Source organism: Molothrus ater, chromosome 26, assembly GCF_012460135.2.
Source record: "Molothrus ater isolate BHLD 08-10-18 breed brown headed cowbird chromosome 26, BPBGC_Mater_1.1, whole genome shotgun sequence".
Lineage (NCBI taxonomy): Eukaryota > Metazoa > Chordata > Aves > Passeriformes > Icteridae > Molothrus > Molothrus ater.
Window position 1 is genome coordinate 357174 of NC_050503.2, and position 13601 is coordinate 370774.

At 40.3% G+C, this 13601-nt stretch overlaps 1 protein-coding gene across 1 annotated transcript in view; it reads left to right on the top strand.

Annotated features, from left to right (window-relative positions):
- LMNB2 (lamin B2) overlaps window positions 1–13601 on the top strand; it is a 36387-nt gene that overhangs the window by 16567 nt on the left and 6219 nt on the right. The window contains exons 3-11 of the mRNA XM_036399339.2: window positions 2573–2729; window positions 3425–3550; window positions 5879–6049; window positions 9153–9278; window positions 9481–9701; window positions 10269–10560; window positions 11043–11150; window positions 11957–12076; window positions 13482–13583. Coding sequence (XP_036255232.1) covers window positions 2573–2729; window positions 3425–3550; window positions 5879–6049; window positions 9153–9278; window positions 9481–9701; window positions 10269–10560; window positions 11043–11150; window positions 11957–12076; window positions 13482–13583 — 1423 coding nt within the window. The remainder of the gene's footprint in view (window positions 1–2572; window positions 2730–3424; window positions 3551–5878; window positions 6050–9152; window positions 9279–9480; window positions 9702–10268; window positions 10561–11042; window positions 11151–11956; window positions 12077–13481; window positions 13584–13601) is intronic.

The window sequence follows — 13601 nt, forward strand, 5'->3', positions numbered from 1 at the left end:
TGAATAAGGTCCATTCATTGATAACAGAGGTAACTGATGGCATGGTGCAGGAAAGTCTCCTGTCCTGTTGTTCATGAGGTGTGAGTTCCTATCTTTGCCAGTGTCACTCTTCCCCAGATCAAGCCAGGTCTGAAGGTCAGTGTCTGTCAGGTGCCATCATTTTGCTTGTAATAGCAGTCCTGCTGGAGCTCCTGGCTCTGAGAGGGGTGCATGTCATGCTGTGGCTTCCTCTGCCTGCTACCTAGCTATAAGTAGGGACAGAACAACAGGGCATGGTTGAGACTGAGAGACAGTAGGTTTAGATTTGATATTAGGAACAAATTCTTCCCTGTTAGGGGGTGAAGGCCTGGAACAGGTTACCCAGAGCAGTTGTAGCTGCCCTGTCCTGGAAGTGTTCAAGGCCAAGTTGGAAGGGCTTGGAGCATGACAGGGTTGGAATGAGATGGGCTTTAAGGTCCCTTCCAACCTAAACAATGCTGTGATTCTGTGGTCACTGAAACCTTTCCTTGGAGCAAACTTGGCTCTTTCTAGGGAAAAAAGAGCTCTCAAGAGTTACCTTACTTGGAGAGTTACTCGGTGTTCCTTGAAGCATTGACACATCTCACCAGGTGGATTGACTGCTGGTGGGAACTTTTTAAAATCTCAGAGACCCCCAAAAGCAGCTGTACCTTTGTAAAACCTCTGTCACGTTTTTGCATGAAGGCAATAAACCAGGCTAAAATTATACGTGAAAATAAAAATTAAAATGGCTTGCCATGTTGTCAGTGTCCTTGAGGGGGCCAAAGTTACTTACCACTGTCAAGAATTCTCTATGGTTCAAGCTGTACATCAAACACTTTTATTCATTCCCATCCCTGGAAGCAGTCTCTTGCTGCCTGGCTTCTGCAGGTGGGTGGAAGCAGGAGGCTGTGTGAGCGCATACTGCTGTTCATGATCAGAGTGAAGCAGCATTTGCCCTTTGAGTCCTGTACAGGCAGAAGGCTCCCAGGTCTGATTGGTTGTGATACAAGCACAGTGGCTTGTTTTACAGCACATGTGTAACATAGCACTTGTGACCTTCTGACTACTGCTAAATAACTGTCTTTTAAATACAAGCCATGTTTTGTCTGTGCCTCCAGCAAGCTGCTGAGTGTGAAGACACTGCACATATGTTGCAGAACAGAATTCACAGTGACAGATTGGACTGATGATAAGAAAAATTGGTTACAGTTAAATGAAAACAAATTCTAAGATCCACACCATGAAATGCAGAGAGAAAACACAAGCTGAATGCATCACAGAATAAAGATGTCAGCTTAGAAAAAGAAGCACATCATGCTGAACCATGTAAACCATTGGTAAACCACTGTACGAGCCAAAGGCAAACCACTGTGTGTAGGGTCCACCAATACCCGATAATTTCATTAAGTAATTCTGGCCAATTCAGGCAAATCAGAAATTCAAGAAGACAGTACAAGTGATAAGGATTTTGGGAACCAAGCTTCAGGATCTGGGCTGGGCAGCAAGGTTTGTATTAATCTAGAACACTGGTTTTCAGCTTCTTTTTTTCTCTTTGCAATCATAATAGTTTTTTTCCACATTTGGAGTTGCAGATTGAATACAGAGCTTTTAAAAGCCTATATGTAGTAGGAATTCTCTTCAAACTTATTTCTGTGGGCCCTTAAAGCAGCTTATGGACCACAGGTCCAAACTACATAACTATAGATTAGAAGTGTGAAGAAAGGACAGGAGAAAAATTGTCTGCGGTTACTTAAGAGAAAAAATAATAAAACTGTTCCCTTCGTCCCAGGTGGTGTGAGACTAGAACAGCGAGCTTAAGCAGCAACAAGGAAGGATTATAGCACATAACAGATCAGTTTTTTAATAACATAATGATACATGCTGAGAAAAGCTGCAGAAAGTCACTATGTTATATGAAAAGACTGATAAAATTACTTAGTGGGCAGAAGGAAGATAATCTTGATCATATCTGCAAGTTGGATATAACAGCTCAAGTAATGATATTTAAAGCACTCGGACATGCTTTGCCCATAATGAATACTGCTGAAGAAATACTGGTTTATTCCTGAAAGATGACCACATTTCTATAGTGGATTATTTTATTTTACTGCTTTTTGTGGGAATACATCATGAGGAAAATGCTTGACCACCTCAGATATAAAACCTTGGGGATGTTCAGGCCTCTTTGGTGATTGCATGTACTTTGCTTTGTGGGCTGTACTCTAAAGTAAAAGATATCAGCTGTGTAGCTGCCAGATGAAGAAGTACTGTTTATACCTTGTGTGTATTACCATCTCTTAGCTGCCAGAGTTGCCTTCTTGTTTTTCCCTTGTCTGTCCATGACATTTTTTTTACTGTGCCATGCATTTGCAGAACATGGTACCAGCTGCACATTTTGGGGGTGTTCCAGGTCAATAATCAGCAGCATTTGCAGGATACTGCAAGAGCCATGTAGTGGTGAGCTGGGCTTGATAAAAGGTGTCTGGTAACAAAATACCTGTGGCTGTAACCAGTACATGCTCAGGATGCGTGTGCACCCATGTATAAGTATAATGTACTTTTGTTTTTCCAGCTACAAGAAGAAAGATGCAGATTTGTCTGTGGCTCAGGGTCGTATCAAGGATCTGGAAGTTCTCTTCCATAGAAGTGAGGCAGAACTCAATACTGTCCTGAATGAGAAACGCAGTCTGGAAGCAGAGGTGGCTGATCTACGTGCCCAGCTTGCTAAGGTATGGTAGGGAATGCTCTTGCTTCAGCACAGCACAGGCTGTGTAGCATAAATTCCTTTTTTTCTTTGCAGTTAGTTTATATTCTGAACATCAATGATGCACCTTGTTTACTGCTGAATCTTTGGCTGCCCTTCTTGGATACAAAACTAAATTGTAAGAAATCTATGTAAAACAACCAAAGCAACACAGTGTTTAGACATTTTGGTTGTCGGAAGCTTTTGTTTTAAAATTTCTGATGTTTCTATATCTTGAGTCATTAAATGTTGTCCTTTGTAAGGTCCTGTATAATTTTACACTTGTGCTGGAGTACCCTGTGAGACCATGCTAGCAAGAAAAAGAAAGTGTAACATATTGTGCTTGAGGAATTAATAATCCTCAGCTCCTGTATCAGAATGTATTGAACTAATCCTGCATTTTAAATAGCTGGTATGCAAACTTATAAGCTTGGTTTAAATGTCAATTAACACACACACTCACACACACACTGGTTCTTTTTTTTTTTTTTTTCTGGGGCTTTTGTTTATTTATTGTGTTTCTTTCTGGTGGTGGTGTGGATTGGTTTTCTTTATTTGGTGACTTGACATTAGTTTTGTTATTATGAGTAACTGCTCCAAAGACATCAGATGAAGACTGTAAAAGGTTTATGGATGGAAGATAGGAATCCAGACAAAATTATCTTTAAAATTCTTTACTAGGCTGAAGATGGTCATGCTGTGGCAAAGAAGCAGTTGGAGAAGGAGACACTCATGCGTGTGGACCTGGAAAATCGGTGCCAGAGTTTGCAAGAGGATCTGGATTTCAGGAAGAATGTATTTGAAGAGGTATTATCAATCTAGTAATCTTGCCACTGTCCAAAGTTAATGTAGCTTTTAATCAAATTGACTATGAGCAACTACTAAGTAGTCTAGGTAGAGAAAATCAGTATTATCCTTCCTATAAATGGGTTGACTAATAAAATAGGTGAAGATTTTACACCTTTTTACATGGTAAATCAGTGGTGGAGTCAGTATGACAGCCAAGTGACAAGAGTATTGTTCCATGGGCAGGTGAACTGGAGTCAGCTGACTGCTGTGGGAAAGGGAAAATCCTTTTCCCTCTCTCTGGACCTGGTAGCATGGCCCTGCTCTTTACTTACATCAGCTTTGGTTGCTGGACCTGATTATAATCTGTTCTTATTGACTAGAATAGTATGCAGCTGCCTTGCTTATTGCAGAGGTAGTTTTCTGCCTGTTAAGTGAATAGTACTAGTGAAGACCAAAATTTTTGTAATATTGGGAATTGGGAAAGGAAAGCATGACTTTCTCTCTGTACCCAGTGCAAAGTGTTATGTCTGTTTATTCCATCTCTGGTGATTCTGCAAGCTCATTCAATGAGTGGCTGCTGAGCAGTCGCCACAAGCTTCTGCTGTTCATCTCCCCTACTCCAGGTGTGATGCCTGGCTCATTGTTCACCCAACCATTTCAGCCAGATTAACTAGAAACATACTGAAGTTTTCTTGGTTGAGTTTAATTTTTGACTGCTTAGTGGCTGAGTTGATTTACCACAGAATCCAAATGAGTGCTCAGACTGGTTTAAGGGATGGGATGGGGCTGTGAGGCTAAGGACAGGGGACAGGGGCTGGAGCAGGGCAAAGAAACCAACCAGGGAGATCAGCCTGAGATGTACTGACCAATGTCTCACTTCCATGCTCTGGAGTACTTGGATTGGTACACTGACTGCAGTGACAGATCCTTGTTTGGTTGTAGGATCTTAAAATAACTTTTCTTCTTGGGAAGAATGTGTTGCTATTGACTGAAGGTAAAACTAAATGAGACAGCAGAAGCTAATCCTAAAGCTTGCTGTGCTCAAGGGTGTGTTCTTTAGCCATCCCTGAAGCTTTTTGATTCTTGGATGCACCAGTTCAACACATGAAGCAATAAATTGATTTCCTTTACGTTAGTGAATGTATTTGGTTTACTGAAGGGTCCAAATCTCCATTAGAATTGAGTCATCATGTTTGGGAGTGTGGCAAGTGAGGCCTGCTTAGTCTAGTGGTGTTGGAACTGAACTGAACTGAACTGAACTGAACTGCTAGATCAGCTCAGCCCTTCCCCTGATCCTTTGTAGTCCCCCATGACATTCCTTTAGCTTCTGAGCTGTCATTGCCTACAGTTACTGAGAGACTGCTGCTTGCTAGTTTTCTTGGTGTAAAAATTAACCAAAGAAAGAAAAGCTTATTCCATATCACTTCAGAGCACATTGCTGCTAGTAAAAGGACATGTTTCTGGGGATCTATTTTAGATGCAGAGCATTTCTGCAAAACAACTAGTAAAGTTGCTTTGAGTATGTGTTAGCCTTATATGACTCCAGTCTAGCAAAACTGAGCCTTGTTTCACTTGCTGTTGTTCCTCATGGCCCTGTTGTAACTTGAGGCCTCCTCCCAGTACTCAGAACCACTCCTTGGTTGTTTGTCCTGCCCTGAAGGAAGAAATTGTTTTTCTCATACCACACATTCAGACCTGGCCAGATCTCTGCATGAATAAGTGCATGAGTAAGCCTTACCTTACTAGTTTGCAACCAGTGTTCTTAAGCACAGAAAACTCACACATTTCTAAAAATGCAAATTTCTTAGTGCAAACTCTGATCATAAAAAGTTATGTCTTCAGGATTGCTTGGATTGCTGCTTTATTAATGCTGTAATCAAAATCTAATAAGAAAGGGTCATCAAGTATATAGAACGTAGATGAGACCCACATGTGCTTAAGAGTGAAATTTGAAGATGCAGTTTTTCTCTATATTTTTTTTTAATATATATAATGTTCACAAGTGCTTTTCATTTTCATCTGATTCCTTGTAGACTGCTATTGTAATGTCAGGATATATATTGAGAAGGACAGGTAGCAAAGCAGTGAAACAGCCCCTTACTTCGTATATGGCTATTTTTGAAGCTGGTGTTAAGTTGGATCACTTTTAAAAATTACATCCTGACAAATGAGAACAGTAACTTGAATCTGTTACTGCGTACAGCAATTCCCAGGCTTAAATGCCTGTAGTACTGTAGCTCCATTATGCTAGTTAGTACTGCAGTAGTTAATTGTTGTCTGAATGTAACTGCTTGTACTGTTTACCTTAGTGTGGGAATTTGTCCCTCTTCTTTTGTGCGTATGTAGGAAATAAGGGAAACAAGAAAACGCCATGAACATCGTTTGATTGAGGTGGACACAAGCCGCCAACAGGAGTATGAATCCAAAATGACTCAGGCTCTGGAGGATCTGCGAAATCAACATGATGAACAAGTCAAACTGTATAAGATGGAGCTGGAGCAGACATACCAGGCTAAGGTAACAACTGCTGTCCACAGCACTGTCAGACTGGAAGCCCAGTTTGTGAGATAAAAGCCACTTCTACCAGCTCTACTGGTCTTAAGGAGATGAGTAACTATAATTTGAGGAAGTTTTGTCCAAATGTTCAAATGCTTTCCCTGGGACTTGTGTGCAGGTGCATTTCCAGGGGGGTTATAGCCAGAGGTAATAGCGAGCAATAGCTTTAGCCAAGAGAGGTCAGTTGGTGAGAAAACATGTGGAGCTGTTGTTGGTCTCTGCAGAAAACACAGTGGGAATAGTGGATGTCTAGATTAGACATCCACTATTCTGATTAGACAATGTCTTTTGCTATAAGGGTTCTTTTTTTACATCAGTAGATCCAGTTTTTCTTCACAAATGAAGGTGATTGGGAAAACTTGCAATATGTGCAATACATTGTGCATAAGAAGCTGGAGGGGGGGATTGGAGAGCTTGGAAGTGAGTGTGTCTCAGTATGGGCTTTTGCTTGGATACAGTGAGCTTGCAAACTAATACAGACACACTGGAAGGGGCTTCTTATCTAAGGGTGCATTGTCACTTTGCTCTTACTGTGGCCCTTGCAATGTTCTTAATCATGCCAATGCACTTTTAAATATTTCTAAGCCTTGCAACATTTCAATGATCTAAGGTAGTTCTGGACTGGAAAGTTACTAGATGCAGCTGTGAATCCTTTGGTGACAGGGAAACTTCAGACAAGATATCAGACCTTTCTTGACCAGCTTTGGTGATGAAAATCATGGTATGTAATTTGGAAATCATAGAATCATAGAGTGATTTGGGCTAGAAGGGACCTTTAAAAGCCATCTAGTCCAGCCCCCTGCCTTGAACAGGAACATCTTTAAACTAGACCAGGTTGCTCAGAGCCCCATCCTGGCAATTCTGGCTGTTGAAAGTACTTGTCAATAGTTACAGCCACTTCTTGTTCTCTTGTGCTGGAAGAATGATGGTACTGCTAACATTGTTCTCTCCCACCCTTCGCTGAGACTCCCTTTGAATTCTTTGAGTTGATGATTTGGTTTAAGAAATACTGATCTACAAATATTTAACTATTACTTATGGCAGCAACCATATAGATAATAGATACTAAAACCCCAAAATTAAAATTAAAACTAAAACCCCCAACACAGGTGGCAGGGTTGAAATTATTCAGAGAACTCTGGAACATGTAAGGAACTATTTGGATTGACTTGCCACAGTCTGAAGGAGATCCAGGATAAAAGATGCTTAGTAGAAAAAAAAAATAAAAAGGATGCAATATACAGACTTAGAGAATGAAAAAGTGACAGGCTTTGAACAGGGGAATGAACAAATTAAGCTGCTTTTTCCCTGCATAAAGGTGGTTGTTATGGATGAAGTTGGAATATGGAGGGAAAGGGGTTTAGCTGTGAACTTAATTTTGTGATTTCTGAACAAGTACGTGTCCCTGTTAGAGAGCCAGAGCTGGGGAGGAACATGATGTCAAAGCAAATCACTAGGTTTAGCTGCTGAGCAGCTCCAGGATGAGATGGTCTTGGGTAAAAGCACACTTGCACAGGGCAGATGTGGAGTGGCTGGAGAAAGTCCAAAGGAAGCCACAAAAGTGATCCTGAGGACTGGAGCACCTCTTATGGAGAGAGCTGGGCTGTTCAGCTTGGACAAGAGAACTCTCCAGGGACATCTTATTTGAATGTGACTTTTGAATACTTAAAAAGGGCTTCTAAGAAAGATCATTATGATCTGTGATAACAAGCAATAGAAATCCTAAGTATGAGTACTTGGCACTATGCCAGCATGACTGTAAGGTAGTGAATGGTTGTCAGACTTCAAATATTTTTTAATTTTAAACTTTACAAGAAGTAATGGAGTGTGTAGTTGAAGTTGCTTCAAAATCTGTAGCCTAAAGAAGGCTCTGTGTGTGCTGCTCAGAACCTAGCGAACAGCAGAGCTAGTGAAGATTGATTTTATAAACCTTTGTGCTATGTGGCTAAAGAACATCTGCCTATAACTGTTCTTAGAATTAGATTGGTTTAGTTTTTGAGTGGATTCCATGGTGTGGCAAAATTGTCGAAGTCAGCTCTAAAGCATGCAAAGGATGGTTTTTCTAGCTCTGCTTTCATGAAATTTACCATGTAAGAGTTCTGGTTTTGCTCTCTCTGTTTTGGTTAAAATTAACCACTAGAAATTAAGCCTGTTCACTAGGTGAATTTAACAAAAAATTAAAACCAAATCATATATTGGCAACTATTACAGAAAGAGAATAAAACCAAACCCATTGTTTTGCCTCTGGGACAGGATGTCATCTGGAGTGCTGTGAGTAGTTTTATTGCTTCTTGCAAAGGTACTACAGAGTTCACAGAGACAATTTAGAGTGGGAAACAAGTCATGAGTGAGAAAATTTTAAGTAAAACTTCACCTGGATAAGAGGTACATTGAGAGAAGTGAAAGATACAGTGGATGTCTGTAAAGGGATAAATAGCATGGTGGAAGGTAAATGAGGAGTGTTTGTTTTTTTTTCAGTAGGAGCAGGGACAGAGAATGTCCAGATAGAGAAGAAACAGAAAGTATTGTTCTTTAATATAGAGCTAAACTCATTGCCCCAAAAATTCAAAAAGCAGAGACAAATTCCTGCCTGAGAAATCCACTGAGAGATAGTAAGCAGTAAAATACTGTCCCTGACTGAGGAGGTCCCTGAGTTGCCTATAGCCAGCAGAGACATAATACCCGTGAAGTATTTCATTGAGTTGGTCTCTGGGCATCCAGGGAGCTGTTGGACCAGGACATGAATTAGGTAGGCAGCCTTTGCTGTCACCCAGTGTGATTTGCCTTAGGACAAACAAGCAGAGCACATGGTCAGTTCTTTAGAAACTAAGGTTGCTTGTATAATAGAAGGGCTAATAGAGTGGTTTTTTAACAGCATAAGCAAATTTTGAAATACGTTTTCCTTCGGTTCTTAGGGCATTCCTTAATGTTATGCAGTTCCTATCCTAAACTTACCAGACCATTTAAAATTTTCTAAATTTAAATAGTTGCTACTTTTTTACCAAAAGGATATTTCAGGATTTCTAACTCAGCACAAGTGAGCTGTATAAAACTTTCTTTCCAGCTGGAGAATGCCAAATTGTCCTCTGACCAAAATGACAAAGCTGCTGGTGCAGCTCGAGAGGAGCTGAAGGAGGCTCGCATGAGGATAGAAGCTCTCAGCTACCAGCTTTCTGGTCTTCAGAAACAGGTAAAGGGCCTAAATTGGCTTTTATCTCAAATACACAGCTGTTTTGTGTGAATATTATTAGCATTTCTGACCCTTCATATTTTCTGAAATATTTTGCACAGAGAAATCTTTGTTAGGTTCATTTGGGAGGGAGAAGGGTTTTAACTTTTTGAGTGGGCCTGCATGGATGCCAGGTGGGCTTTTTCTTGTTCTGTGTGCCTAGGCCAGTGCAGCAGAAGATCGCATTCGGGAACTGGAGGAAATGATGGCTGGCGAGCGGGAGAAGTTTAGGAAGATGCTGGATGCAAAGGAGAGGGAAATGACAGACATGAGGGACCAGATGCAGCTTCAGCTTACGGAGTACCAAGAACTGCTTGATGTTAAATTAGCACTGGACATGGAGATCAGTGCTTACCGAAAACTCCTGGAAGGAGAAGAGGAAAGGTGTGTAAAGATTCCACTTTCTTTTCTAAGGACTCTCAAGTGTTATTTTCATTTCTTGCCCTTATTTTTTTACCACTTGAACAGGAATGCACAGATTACCTTTCACTGAAATTATATCGGGTTCACACCACAATGTTGTTGCATGGAGCACTTGTTCTCAATTGAACACTGTCCTTATTTTGGGTTTTTGTAATGGTCTTGGAGTACAGTGAAATATATCATTCTGTGCTTGGTCTTCATATCATCTTTTTACTTAAATGCTTGTACTTCTATGGTTTGAAATCATGGGGCCCAAGAATAGTGTGTTCAGTAGTAGCTGTACTGGAGGGAGGGATTAAGGGATCACTGTTGCTGTCAGTAGCACTGCTTTCCATGTCATATGGTCATACTGCCAGAACATTCCTCAGGGATGGGTAGCCCCCTCTTCCTCATGTATGGAGTCCTCTTGACATACAGAGTGAGAATACTGTCTGCCTTGGAACATATTACGGTCTGGTTACTTGAGGATATTGTAGCTTTGTGGTTCTCTGGGTGAGTTAATTAAGATGCTTTCTTGGTTGTGTTAAGGTTGAAGCTCTCTCCAAGTCCCTCCTCCCGTGTCACAGTCTCTCGGGCTACCTCCAGCAGCAGCAGCAGCAGCACTTCACTTGTTCGCTCTTCCCGAGGCAAGAGAAAACGTATTGAAGCAGAGGAGCTCTCTGGCAGTGGAACTAGTGGGATCGGCACTGGGAGTATCAGTGGCAGCAGCAGTAGCAGTAGCTTTCAAATGTCCCAGCAAGCTTCAGCTACAGGAAGTATCAGCATAGAAGAGATAGACCTGGAGGGCAAGTATGTTCAGCTTAAGAACAACTCAGAGAAGGTGAGCATCAGCAGAACTCACAGAAAACAAGCAGGAGCTAAATTATGATCCACAGCCCTTTGCAGCATGAGTAGGTGCGGCCATGTGGAGAGCAGGAGCAGCATCTCAAGGTGCAGCATCCTGCAGGAATTAATGGGGGCTTTGAAAAGTTGAACATAATGGTGGGCTAACATGCGGCAGGAAGAGAATACAATCTGTGTCCCAAATGTGTGCTGGGACATTGCTCACAGAAACAGCCTGCTGTCTAGCAGAACTTTGTTGTGTGAAATGGTTATCTTTAATATTTTACTGCATGACCTTATGGGATTTACCCTTTAGACTCTGACTGGATGTGGGCAAATACTTTCAAGGTAGAATGCAAATGCCTAACAACCATATAAATAAATTTATATTCCCATTATTTTAATAACAAAGACCTAGATTCTGATGCCTGTTTGTTCTGTTTTGTTCACTCTGAATAACTTTCTGACTCTCTCAATTAGGATCAGTCTTTGGGTAACTGGAGACTGAAAAGACAAATTGGAGATGGAGATGAAATTGCTTACAAATTTACTCCTAAGTATGTCCTCAGAGCTGGGCAGACTGTTACAGTAAGTTGTATTTACAGTATGTCAACAACATACTCTTCTGTTCATACTGTGGCAATTGGAAATCTTGAAGTCTGGTACAGCCTGAATTGGTTTCATGGGTCTCACTCTAGAGGAGCAGGATTTCAGTTATAAAAATGCAAAACAAAAAATTTGTTTCTATATTAGTACTTCAGTATTTATGACCATTTCTTTGGGCACATAGAAAGTTGAAGAAAAAGGTATTTTGGGGGATTAGTCAAGAGCTATTTGTTTCCAAACACCTTAGCCCAGGTTTAGAACCCTAATCCTGCTCAACCTCTTAAAGAATTGGGAACAGTTCAGGGCATTCATCCAGACTGTAGTTAAGACTGGACATTCTCAGCATTACCTGTAGTTAATGCTGTAGAACAGCTGCTTTTCAATAATTTTGCATTTTATTTTCAGTCTGCAACAGATGTTCTTTTAGGAAGAAACAAATGTATCTTTCAATCACTTGCAGCTATTTCTAATTAAGTATCAATTGTTCAGATATATATAAAAGATTTAAGTTGATGCACTACATGCTGCTTTTTGCCTTGGCTCCATACAGTATGGTTATTGAGACAGTGGTAGGAGAAATTTGTTCAGAAAAGAATTCATGACTGCAATATTAGATTTTTTTAATACCTTATTACAAGTAATAGTGTAGTTAAAAGTAGGGTAAAACTGCCATCAGAATTCAGAAAAGAAGCCTAGTATGTAGAGAGAAGTAGGAGAATTAGGGGGATATGTATATTTAAAAGAAAAAATTGGATAAACAGCTAATTACAGATTGTCATTCTCTCTAGATCTGGGGTGCAGATGCAGGTGTATCTCATAGCCCCCCTTCTGTTCTCGTGTGGAAGAATCAAGGCAGCTGGGGCACTGGTGGAAATATCCGCACTTACCTCGTCAACTCTGAAGGAGAGGTGGGCTGTGTCCATGGGTTGGGTTATCTCCCAAACTCTTAATTTCAGAGTGGGGTGACATGACACAATGACAAAATCCTGATTGTAAGATCTCCGCTGTTGTCTTTTAATATGACAGTTTATAACACTGACATAATTACATATTATTTATGTACATATCTGACATTTTGGGGATATTTTTGAAAACTGTGACCATCATGATTATGCCCATAGACACTTTTTTCCTATTTTAGAAGAATACCCTGCTAGTAGAGAATTTGTTTGGAATTTGAGTATGTACTTCAGAAGAGACAAAGAAAAGAAGCATTTCTGCCAATTCACAGTTCCATTATATAGTCCCTATGATGTTTTAAGGTGCATTGTAAATATTAATGTGGGAAGATAATTGTCCTTTCCATGTTAGAAGCATATTGTAAGTTCTCATTTGGCAGACGTTCCTTAGCATTCTGCATTATCCTACACCTGCCTACAGTTAATTTTTTTAAAACCGTCTCTGCAGATGACTTTTGCAAGGGAGAATTCTGCCTTGGCTATTACTCATAACCATTATCCCAGCAATCTGATAGCAGTAGGAAAAGGAAACAGACGACAGTCATATCAGTTTTTGTGTTGCCTTTCTTGCTGGCAGTTTTCTGGAAGAATTTGGTGGACAGGATGAGGTAGGAGGGGGGTAATTTGTACAAACAGAAAGCTAATGCTCTCCATATTCAATCTGTGTGGTCAAACTAGTATCTGAAAAAATTTCAAATCCATGTCTGTTTTCACTATGGTTACTTTTAATATCCCTGCTTAGGAGTGTATGTTAAGGGCAACTTTTTCCACAATTACAGATTTTCATCTGTGGTTTCCATGGTGCAAGTAGGCAGAAGAATTTCTTACTATTTATAAGTGTTAAAAATAATTTAGTAATAAAGGAAGCTTCCTGGGGTTTTAGAATTTTCTTTAGTGCCTGGCTTGTAGAACTATGCTGAAAACCAACATATGCAATTAACACTGAATATTTATCAGAAACTGGGAATATTCTTTATGTTGTGTAATCACACTGAGAAAGTTTGGTTTCTCACCTTACACTGTATCTCAGACAGCTCCTACCTGTTTCTGCTGTGACCTTGTGTAAAATTGACTACAATCGCCTGCAACATGTCTACTTCCTCTTAAATCCCAGAGTAATGAAAAAAAAATCAAGTGGCTGAATTACATTACCATGCCTTTTAGTGCACAGAAATAGGAATGATGTAATTTGCAGGATATTGCTGGTATTTGCTTGGATAGCTAGTGGTTAAGTCTAGGCCAAGTTGCTTTAAACTCTCGAAAATTTAATAAGGATATTATATTGATGATATGGCAAAAACTTAACAGATAGATAAAGACTCCTGGCCATCTCCTTATCTGTCATTTTGCGTAGGAAGTTGCAGTGAGAAGCGTTACTAAATCAGTAGTTGTGCGAGAGAATGAAGAGGAAGAAGACGAAGCAGAATATGGAGAGGAAGACCTTTTCAACCAACAGGTAATCAGATGCAGACCA